The 11,520-nt window shown below is 42.0% G+C and overlaps 1 protein-coding gene across 2 annotated transcripts in view; it reads right to left on the bottom strand.

Moving 5' to 3' along the window:
- Nucleotides 1–43: 43 nt before the first annotated feature.
- Nucleotides 44–11,520, bottom strand: part of gnpnat1 (glucosamine-phosphate N-acetyltransferase 1) — a 28,849-nt gene continuing 17,372 nt past the window's right edge. The window contains exons 3-6 of one of the 2 annotated variants that reach the window (XM_061878786.1): nucleotides 6,120–6,182; nucleotides 5,906–6,033; nucleotides 5,755–5,816; nucleotides 44–658 (exon numbers count right to left, since the gene is read on the bottom strand). In XM_061878786.1, the coding sequence (XP_061734770.1) occupies nucleotides 511–658; nucleotides 5,755–5,816; nucleotides 5,906–6,033; nucleotides 6,120–6,182 (401 nt within the window). In that variant the 3' untranslated portion in view covers nucleotides 44–510. The remainder of the gene's footprint in view (nucleotides 659–5,754; nucleotides 5,817–5,905; nucleotides 6,034–6,119; nucleotides 6,183–11,520) is intronic. The other variant, XM_061878794.1, reaches the window with a different exon arrangement.

Here is an 11,520-nt window from a genome sequence, read left to right as displayed (position 1 = left end):
TAACTAAAAGATGAATATATGAGCTAAATGAAAGACAAGAAAAGACTGGTCGATATTTTATTGTATTGCAATAAATTCCATTAAATATGTCCTCTTGTGGCTCAGATAAAAAAAACTTGAATATGAATTTACAAAAGTGACTTGGAATTAATGTCCCATTGCAAAAAGTGATCATTGCAGCTGTCCAAGTGAAAAACATTCACTTCTATATACCCTTTGACTTTCATACAGCATAGTGTATCTAATTAAATACATGTATCCACTGATTAGTGTTCAATTCACATTTACTTTTTGATGGCCAATGATTAAACATGAGCTTCATTCAGTATGTTATCTGCAGATGCCTGATGAATGTAATCAGTAGGTAGCCACGGTTACCAACATGTTTTTCCTTCACGTCTGCTGTGAGGTCATGATGACGCTCAATTGACGCACAGTCCAAACCACAGAGCGATCCCTTAGATGACGTCAACGCGGTTCCCCAAAAAAGATTCAAACTGGCTGAGGTCCTCAGTTGGAGAAGCGACACTGCATGTAAGTCTCCTTTGAAGCCGTGTAGCCAAATTTTTGGTAGAAGCCCACATTGTTGGGTGCACATTCCAGTGTGATTTTATAGCAGTTCAGTTTTTTGCTGAGTAGGGTAAGTGTGGTGACTAACCTGAGGAGAAAGAAGGAAAATTGGTAGAAATCCAGAAAGTATTCTACCAGTACAAAGAGCTGTAAGAAATACTGTAAAAGCTGACCATTTCACTAGCAGGGAGTACTTTACACCATCAATCATTACTACAATTAATAAATGTGCTAGGACATTGTTCTTCTAACACGGGTTAGATTCTTGGCCATTGCCTCAAACACCCGTTAAGCATTATTCCCAAGCATGACTTCCTCCCAAATATTGAGACGAAGACAGAATCGTACAAAAACTGAAAACATTTTGCTCATAATAAATGTAAGTGCAATTACTTTGTTCCAGACGCTCTAAAATATTAACAGAAAAACACATTTTAGAGATGTTTTTTTCCATACACAAACAATGGTCTGTACGTTTAGCTTTTTCACAAGGAGCACAGGAACAATTTAGGAGCAATATGAAATGTCTAAAATATCACAGTTTCATTATTAACACTCATACAAGGTGCACTCATACATATGAACACAATGCCATCATACGGCCTACTATAACGTTCAAACAGTACATCCCTAAACTGCTCGCACTGTTGCTAACATGAGTGTAAGGCAAAATTGTTTTTTACAAAAGTAATTATGTTTGGGTTTTTTTATACGTGTAAACACTTCCTTGTGGTCTACATAACACGTAATAGTTCTTTAGTCAAAACTTTGCATAGATGTTTTACAGAACATCTTCAAGCTGCTTTCTGACCGTCTCTTTAAGATGCACAGTTTTGCGGGCCCTTATTTACGTGCCTCCACTTCAACAGTGGCTTCACGGAGGAAGAGGGGTTAGTGCGTCTGCCTCACAATACGTAGTCAGGGTTCAATCCCGGGCTCGGGATATTTCTGTGTAGAGTTTGCATGTCCTTCCCGTGAATGCGTGGGTTCCCTCCGGGTACTCCAGCTTCCTCCCACCTCCAAAGACATGCACCTGGGGATAGGTTGATTGGCAACACCAAATTGGCCCTAGTGTGTGAATGTTGTCTGTCTATCTGTGTTGGCCCTGCGATGAGGTGGCGACTTGTCCAGGGTGTACCCCACCTTCCACCCAATTGTAGCTGAGATAGGCACCAGCGACCCCAAAGGGAATAAGCAGTAGAAAATGAAAGGGCGCTTCAACAGTGGATGCATGTGCATGAACGAGCCAGTCTGCCCTACAACAAGAGGATAGACCAAAATAAGGAGCTTATTGACTAGAGCGCCCAGTTACAATGACGGATTTACGCAAAGCTCTTGGGGTAAATCTCCACTACAAATGTAAATATCAGTTGACGCAACTAAATATCTCCACCACACCCAAGTTTTCAGGGCTGATGGGAATCAGCAAATACATGAAGGACTTGGAGAAGGCATTCGACCGTGTCCCTCGGGAAGTCCTGTGGGGAGTGCTCAGAGAGTATGGTGTACCGGACTGTCTTATTGTGGCAGTCCGATCCCTGTACGATCAGTGTCAGAGCTTGGTCCGCATTGCTGGCAGTAAGTCGAACACATTTCCAGTGAGGGTTGGACTCCGCCAAGGCTGTCCTTTGTCACCGATTCTGTTCATAACTTTTATGGACAGAATTTCTAGGCGCAGCCAAGGCGTTGAGGGGATCCTGTTTGGTGGCCACGGGATTATGTCTCTGCTTTTTGCAGATGATGTAGTCCTGATGGCTTCATCTGGCCGGGATCTTCAGCGCTCACTGGATCGGTTCGCAGCCGAGTGTGAAGCGACCGGAATGAGAATCAGCACCTCCAAGTCCGAGTCCATGGTTCTCGCCCGGAAAAGGGTGGAGTGCCATCTCCGGGTTGGGGAGGAGACCCTGCCCCAAGTGGAGGAGTTCAAGTACCTAGGAGTCTTGTTCACGAGTGGGGGAAGAGTGGATCGTGAGATCAACAGGCGGATCAGTGCGGCGTCTTCAGTAATGCGGACGTTGTATCGATCCGTTGTGGTGAAGAAGGAGCTGAGCCGGAAGGCAAAGCTCTCAATTTACCGGTCGATCTACGTTCCCATCCTCACCTATGGTCATGAGCTCTGGGTCATGACCGAAAGGATAAGATCACGATTACAAGCGGCCGAAATGAGTTTCCTCCGCCGGGTGGCGGGGCTCTCCCTTAGAGATAGGGTGAGAAGCTCTGCCATCCGGGAGGGACTCAAAGTAAAGTCGCTGCTCCTCCACATCGAGAGGAGCCAGATCAGGTGGTTCGGGCATCTGGTCAGGATGCCACCCGAACGCCTCCCTAGGGAGGTGTTTAGGGCACGTCCAGCTGGTAGGAGGCCACGGGGAAGACCCAGGACAGGTTGGGAAGACTATGTCTCCCGGCTGGCCTGGGAACGCCTCGGGATCCCCCGGGAAGAGCTAGACGAAGTGGCTGGAGAGAGGGAAGTCTGGGCTTCCCTGCTTAGGCTGCTGCCCCCGCGACCCGACCTCGGATAAGCGGAAGATGATGGATGGATGAAACAAATTCAAAAAACATAGCACATATTTAACCACAACCAGGGTTCGAACCCAAGATCTTCTGCTTTGCACTGCAAGTACTGATGACGTCCACCACAGAGCCACTGGATGTAAATAAGGACATTTTCGTCTCATATTTTAATCAGTGACAGAGCATGACGTGGCCAGAGTACATTTGGGGTCAAATATTATATGACGCGCTTGGTCATTTAATAATTTGCATCTTAATGTGCTTCTTCAAGCAAAAAGTCCCCCACCCACTTATCGCAAAAGTGTGTTGTACTGTACATTTATGGCCAGGTGGCACCAGACTCACATGACAAGGTCATCATACCGACATCAATTTCATTCAGGTGAAAGCTACATTGGTTACTTCTGTAAGATTTCATGTTGACAGCTCATTTCGGATCGGATAATGTTTAAAGTAAAAGTAGATTTCATTGCGTTACGTTGTTGGGAGTTGTAGTGGGCTGCGCATGACCAAAGATTGTATAGATAGATAAATAGTACTTTATGGATTCCTTCAGGAAAATTAATTTGGGAGAAGATGATCTACTGCATGGTGATGTTGTAGGAAATTGTGCGCTGTACAAGTACATTTACAGTCAGATATATCATCACCCTTTTGTCACCTAAATTAATCCTGAGGACATGACCTCACTGTCCTCAATAGTAGTCACGGCCATGATAGGACATACACAACAATTTTAACCAGGATCACCAACCTGCCATCATTTTCACACTTTCACATTGTGTATGTTTGCTACATGGTGTAATGATAAGTGTGACCAATAGATGGAAGGCACACATAAGAGATACGTGTAGACTGCAATATGACGCCAGTAAACAACACCAAAACTTTAAATGTTCCATTGAAAATGAGGAACATTACACACGGCGCTCAAAAATCTGTATTAGGACTTTAAAGCCGCAACGCTTGATGGATTGTCGGCCCATTACAGCTACCCTAGTCAGAGATACTAGTATTGCTATGGTGTGTGTATAAGGACCGCAAAATGGCACCTATTAGCAGACATTAGCTGACGTTTTTTTCACAATATCATGTAAAACCACCTTTTCTTACCTTCTGGTACCTGTTGATATATATTTGGGATCTGCATAAGTCCTGAAAATTTGCGCGTGTCCGCAACTATAGTCCATGACGACACTGTAGTCAATAGGCTGCTTCTTTTTCACTATTTTCTTTTTATGGGGCATTCAGCCTCTGCTGTTGCCATTTCTAATATGAAGTTGTGTAAAGTTTTAACTTATATATTGCTAGGGAAGTGCTTAAAACTACCGGTGTAGTGGGTTTACATAGTTCACCCACAACACTTTAGTTATTAGAGAGTTCCAGTTGGACGTTTTTGTACGTGACACATTTCCCGCGTTGTTGTTGCACTAGTGAGCCACGGATGAGAAAATGCTGCTCTTCTATTGATTTAAGTAAAGTCTGAACGTTAGTTAAAACATCTTTTGACACTTCTTCCACTCCCATCCTTGCACGCTACACCGCTAAACCAAAGATGACGGGAAGAAGACGCTGCCGAAGGTGAGCCACGTAAATAAGACCGCCCACAAAATGCCGCATCCTGAAGCGACTGTCAGAAAGTGACTTGAAGAATATCTGTAAAACAACATCTATGCAACATTTTGACAAAAGAACCACCATTACATGTTATGTAGACCACAAGGAAGTTTTTTCCATTTAGAAAAAAATCATATGAGCTCTTTAATGCGCTTTATAATCCGGTGCGTCTTTTATATGAAAGTAGACCTGAATAGACCCGCTCATCAGCAGTGCGCCTTATAATCCGGTGCTCCCCAATGGTCCAGAAAATACGGTAAGTTTATTTCCAACATGCTATACAGATGCACCAAAATTTTACTCAAGTTTGATTGACTTTAGATGAATTTATTTTAGGATCAAAATGTGAATTAAAGGGTCAAAATCCGTATTAGCACATGTGCCCTCCTTTTTTTTCTTAATACTCGCATGCCCTTTTTCTAGTCACAAATGCCAGTAAAATGCTGGCACATTATGGCACTGCAATGTAAAACACATGAAATTTAACTGAAAACTTGATGGCGTAGAGGAGGGCAGAAGTGTCCTTGTACTTTACTACAAGTTTTTTGTTGGATTCAACAGTGATTGTGGCCTAATTTATCAAACATAATGGCACCTGCAACTTTCTTTGGCTCCATGGTGGATTATTTTACAGTGATACTCAATTAAAAAAAAAAAAAGGCAAGAACGATCTGAAAGCCTACTGGGCCAACACACGTTTGAAAGGTCCGACACAAAGGAAGGAGACAAACAATTGTTCATTGTTTTGTGTGCGTTCTATGAACAAAACCACATGCATAATCAAGACGATTAAAAGTCTTCTCTGGTGGGAATCTATCCGGTCTAATGGTACGCAACAAAACTGACTCGTTACACACAATGTCTGGATGTTAGATAATGGAGGCGGCAAACTTTTATGTCAAAATCGAATCATACGTTAATTGGAGCGTAGTAGCCACCTAATGATGTGGGGTATTTATTTGTTACACACATTTACTGATTAGAAATGCAGTATGGGCAGCGGTAATAAACATGTCTTTCTTTGGAGGGGGAAGGGACTAAAAGAGTTGTACTCACAGTTTCCCGAGCTGTTTTCCTCTGCAAACGTCACTGACCACCACCTCCTCCACTCGGCCTCTCTGCTCACAAACCCACAAAGAGAGCCTACTCGCATCTTTGCCTCCACTTTTCATGTTCTCTACCGCAAACACAGAACACGGCAACCTACCTTCGCACACGAATGAATGAATTTGTGCTCGGTGATCAGAGTGGCCGTGGCTACGATCTGCCCCAGATTTGTGTCCTCCACCACCAACACGTAGTAGTCGCCCGTTTTCTTCATGTGCTCAAACTTTCCTGCGAAACAACAAACGCAGAGATGGCCTTTTATTTTTAATTCCTCCTGGGAGCTTGCATGGTTATTCTCGTTGGCGTTGACTTACTTGTAAACTGCTCAGCGCAGACATCGCCTGTCTCGGATAGCTGAGATAAAACCTTAAAGAGTCCTGAAAGACACACGCTGAATGACTACCAAATTTTTGGGATCACAGGGCGCACTGGGTTATAAGGCGTACTGCCGATGAGTCGTATTATGATTTTTTTCAACATTTAAAACATTTCCTGTGGTCTAAATAACATGTAATGCTGGTTATTTGGTCAAAATCTTGCATAGATCAGTGGTTCTCAAATGGGGGTACGCGTACCCCTGGGGGTACTTGAAGGGGTAAAATTCTAAAAAATAGCAGCAATTCAAAAATCCTTTATAAATATATTTATTGAATAATACTTCAACAAAATGTGAATGTAACTTCATAAACTGTGAAAAAGAAATACAACAATGCAATATTCAGTGATGACAGCTAGATTTTTTTGTGGACATATTCCATAAATATTGATGTTAAAGATTTATTTTTTTGTGAAGAAATGTTGACAATTAAGTTCATGAATCCAGGTGGATTTCTATTACAATCCCCAAAGAGGGCACTTTAAGTTGATGATTGTGTAGAAATCTTTATTTATAATTGAATCACTTGTTTGTTTTTTTCAACAAGTTCTTTTAGTTATTTTTATAACGTTTTTTCTAAGTAGCTCAAGAAAGACAAATACAATATTTTGCACTGTTATACAATTTAATAAATCAGAAACTGATGACATAGTGCTGTATTTAACTTCTTTATCTCTTTTTTCCAACCAGAAATGCTTTGCAAAGATTAGGGGGTACTTGAATTAAAAAAATGTTTAAAGGGGGTACATCACTGAAAAAAGGTTGAGAACTACTGGCATAGATTACAGAATATTAAATAATATTTTACAGACCATCTTCAAGCTGCTGACTGTCTCTTCAAACCATACCTGTCTCTGGCAATCACTAATAAGCCAGAGTTCTTAGAACAGAGATTTCTTGCCGGGACATATGGTACAATACAATCAGCAAGATAGGATGGAGCTAGACCTTTTAGTATTTTATACATAAGTAATAAAACATTAAAGTCACATCTTAAGTGCACAAGAAGCCAGTGCAGGTGAGCCAATATAGGCGTAATATGATTTTTGTTCCTGTCAAAAGTCAAGGAGCTACATTTTGTACCAACTGTAATCTTTTAATGCTAGACATGGGGAGGCCCGAAAATAATACGTTATAGTAATCCAGACGAGACGTAACGAACGCAAGGATAATGATCTCAGCGTCGCTGGTGGACAAAATGGGACAGATTTTAGCAACAACGCTGTTTTAATAACGTCGGAGGCTGTTTTAGATAGATAGATAGATAGTACTTTATTGATTCCTTCAGGAGAGTTCCTTCAGGAAAATTAAAATTCCAGCAGCAGTGTACAGAGTTGAGATCAATTTAAAGAAAAAAGTAAATAATGGGGGTTTAAATGGAAACAAAATAGAGAAATATTACAAAAAGAATAAAAACAATGGGAATAACAATATAACAGTAAAATAAGAATATAACAAGACAAAGTAGGCAGTAGTGACCATGTTATGAAAACGTATTGCACTGTTAATGTTTTGCATCCCCTGTCATCCTAATACCCCCCGTCCCCCGTCCCAGAGAGGAGTTGTACAGTCTAATGGCGTGTGGGACAAAGGAGTTCTTGAGTCTATTAGTCCTGCACTTGGGATGCAATCTTAATGTGTGACTTAATCTTAATAACAATCTTAATGTGTGACTCAAACGAGAGAGTTGGGTCCAGAATAATACCCAGATTATTTACCGAGTCGCCTTCTTTAATTGTTTGGTTGTCAAATTTTAAGGTGGTATTATTTAATAGGCGTCGGTGTCGAGCAGGACCGATAATCAGCATTTCCGTTTTCTTAGCGTTGATTTGCAAAAAGTTTGTGGACATCCATTGTTTGATTTCATTAAGACACGCCTCCAGCTGACTACAATCCGGCGTGTTGGTCAGCTTTAGGGGCATGTAGAGTTGGGTGTCATCAGCATAACAGTGAAAGCTAACACCGTATTTGCGTATGATGTCACCTAGCGGCAGCATGTAGATTCTGAAGAGTGCAGGGCCAGGGACCAAACCCTGGGTAACTTCACAAGTTACCTTAACATAGTCCGAGGTCACATCGTTATGGGAGATGCACTGCATCCTGTCAGTAAGATAGGAGTTAAACCAAGACAAGGCCAAGTCTGACATACCAATACGTGTTTTGATACACTCTAATAAAATATTATCAACTGTATCGAAAGCAGCGCTAAGATCAAGAAGCAGCAACATGGCTGACGCATCAACATCCATAGTTAGTCATTTTTGCGAGGGCTGTCTCCGTAGAGTGATTTGCCCTGAAACCAGATTAAAAGGGTTCACAGAGATTGTTAGACGCTAAGTGTTCATTCAGCTGCTGTGTAGCCACTTTTTCAAGGATTTTCTAAATAAAGGGGTTGAATAACCACTTTTTTGAATGCTAGGGGAAAAGTACCAGAGGAAAGTGATAAGTTTATAATATTAAGCACTGATGGTCCTAATATGGGGCAGCACAGTGTAACAGGGGTTAGTGCATCTGCCTCACAATATGAAGGTCCTGAGTTCAATCCCAGGCTCGGGATCTTTCTGTGTGGTGTTTGCATGTTTTCCCGTGACTGCGTGGGTTCCCTCAGGGTACTACAGCTTCCTCCCACTTCCAAAGACATGCACCTGGGGATAGGTTGATTGGCAACACTAAATTGGCCCTAGAGTGTGAATGTTGTCTGTCTATCTGTTTTGGCTCTGTGATGAGGTGGCGACTTGTCCAGGGTGTCCCACGCCCTACCTCCTGAATGCAGCTGCGATCCCCAAAAGGGACAAGCGGTAGAAAATGGATGGATGGATGGTCCCAATATGACAAACAGCTCCTTGATAAGTTTCCCAGGAAGTGGGTTAAGTAAACTTGTTTGTTTTGTCCCATTTACAAGCCGCAGGAGTTCCTCTAATGTTATTTCATCAAAAAGAAAGAGATTGTTTTGAAGGCAATATCCGTCGTACATATATTCGTATCTGAATTAATAGAACCCAGTTGTACCTTTGTAATGCGGTCAATTGTCTTTGTAAAAAATTGCAAAAAGTCATCAGCCAAGTGGGTGGAACTACTGGGAGGAGTACCTTGTTGTGTTAGCAATGCTACTGTACCGAAGGAATATTTAGGATTGTTTTTATTGAGATGGATGAGGTTGGAGTATAAATAAGTTTTAGCTAAAAGGTAAACGTGTTTTTCTAAGTTATCAAACTATCACTCCATGTTTAATGGAAAACCTCACGTTTAGTCACACGCTATTTGCGTTCCAGCTTTCTACACCAGTGGTTCTCAAATGGGGATACGCGTACCCCTGGGGGTACTTGAAGGTATGCCAAGGGGTACGTGAGATTTTTTTTTAATATTCTAAAAATAGAAACATCCATCCATCCATCCATCATCTTCCGCTTAGGTCGGGTCGCGGGGGCAGCAGCCTAAGCAGGGAAGCCCAGACTTCCCTATCTCCAGCCACTTCGTCTAGCTCTTCCCGGGGGATCCCGAGGCGTTCCCAGGCCAGCCGGGAGACATAGTCTTTCCAACGGTTCCTGGGTCTTCCCCGTGGCCTCCTACCAGCTGGACGTGCCCTAAACACATCCCTAGGGAGGCGTTCGGGTGGCATCCTGACCAGATGCCCGAACCACCTCATCTGGCTCCTCTCGATGTGGAGGAGCAGCGGCTTTACGTTGAGCTCCTCCCGGATGGCAGAGCTTCTCACCCTATCTCTAAGGGAGAGCCCCGCCACCCGGCGGAGGAAACTCATTTCGGCCGCTTGTACCCGTGATCTTATCCTTTCGGTCATGACCCAAAGCTCATGACCATAGGTGAGGATGGGAACGTAGATCGACCGGTAAATTGAGAGCTTTGCCTTCCGGCTCAGCTCCTTCTTCACCACAACGGATCGATACAACGTCCGCATTACTGAAGACGCCGCACCGATCCGCCTGTCGATCTCACGATCCACTCTTCCCCCACTCGTGAACAAGACTCCTAGGTACTTGAACTCCTCCACTTGGGGAAAAATAGAAACAATTCAAAAAAAAATTATAAATATATTTATTGAATAATGCTTCAACAAAATATGAATGTAAGTTCATAAACTGTGAAAAGAAATGCAACAATGCAATATTCAGTGTTGAAAACTAATTTTTTTGTGGACATGTTCCATAATTATTGATGTTAAAGATTTCTTTTTTTGTGAAGAAATGTTTAGAATTAAGTTCATGAATCCAGATGGATCTTTATTAAAATCCCCAAAGAGGGCACTTTAAGTTGATGATTACTTCTATGTGTAAAAATATTTATTTATAATTAAATCACTAGTTTATTTTTCCACAAGTTTTTAGTTATTTTTGTATCATTTTTTTCCAAATAGTTTAAGAAAGACCACTACAAATAAGCAATATTTTGCACTGTTATACAATTTAATAAATCAGAAAGTGATGACATAGTGCTGTACTTTACTTCTTTATCTCTTTTTTTTTCAACCAAAAATGCTTTGCTCTGATTAGGGGGTACTTGAATTGAAAAGATGTTCACAGGGGGTACATGACTGACAAAAGGTTGAGAACCACTGCCTTAACATAGTCCGAGGTCACATTGTTATGGGAGACACACTGCATCCTGTCAGTAAGATAAGAGTTAAACCAAGACAAAGCTGTGTCTGACATTCCAATACGTGTTTTGATACGCTCTAAAAAAATATTATGATCAACGGTATCGAAAGCAGCGCTAAGATCAAGAAGCAGTAACATGGATGATGCATCAGCATCCATCCATCCATCCACCCATCCATTTTCTACCGCTTATTAACTTTGGGGTCGCAGGTGCCTATCTCAGCTACAATCGGGCGGAAGGCGGGGTACACCCTGGACAAGTAGCCACCTCATCGCAGGCATCAGCAACCATCATTAGTCATTTTCGCAAGGGCTGTCTCCTTAGAGTGATTTGCCCTGAAACCGGATTGAAAGGGTTCACAGAGAGAGTTAGACGCCAAGTGTTTATTTAGCTGATGTGCAACCATTTTTTCAGGATTTTTTAAATAAAGGGAAGGTGGTTTACCATGAGGTCAGGATCGAAATTAGGTCTTTTGAACAGCGGATGAATAACCGCTTTTTTGAATGCTAGGGGAAAAGTACCAGAGGAATGTGATAAGTTTATAATATTTAGCACTGATGGTCCTAATATTACAAACAGCTCCTTGATAAGTTTCCCAGGAAGTGGGTCAAGTAAACATTTTTGTTTTATCACATTTACAGGCCGCAGGATTTCCTCCAGTGTTATTCTATCAAAAAGAAAGATTATTTTGGAGGTCAATATCCGTCGTACATATATTCGTATCT

Source organism: Nerophis ophidion, linkage group LG02 (assembly GCF_033978795.1).
Source record: "Nerophis ophidion isolate RoL-2023_Sa linkage group LG02, RoL_Noph_v1.0, whole genome shotgun sequence".
Classification (NCBI taxonomy): Eukaryota; Metazoa; Chordata; class Actinopteri; order Syngnathiformes; family Syngnathidae; genus Nerophis; species Nerophis ophidion.
This window is presented reverse-complemented; position numbering and strand designations above follow the sequence as displayed.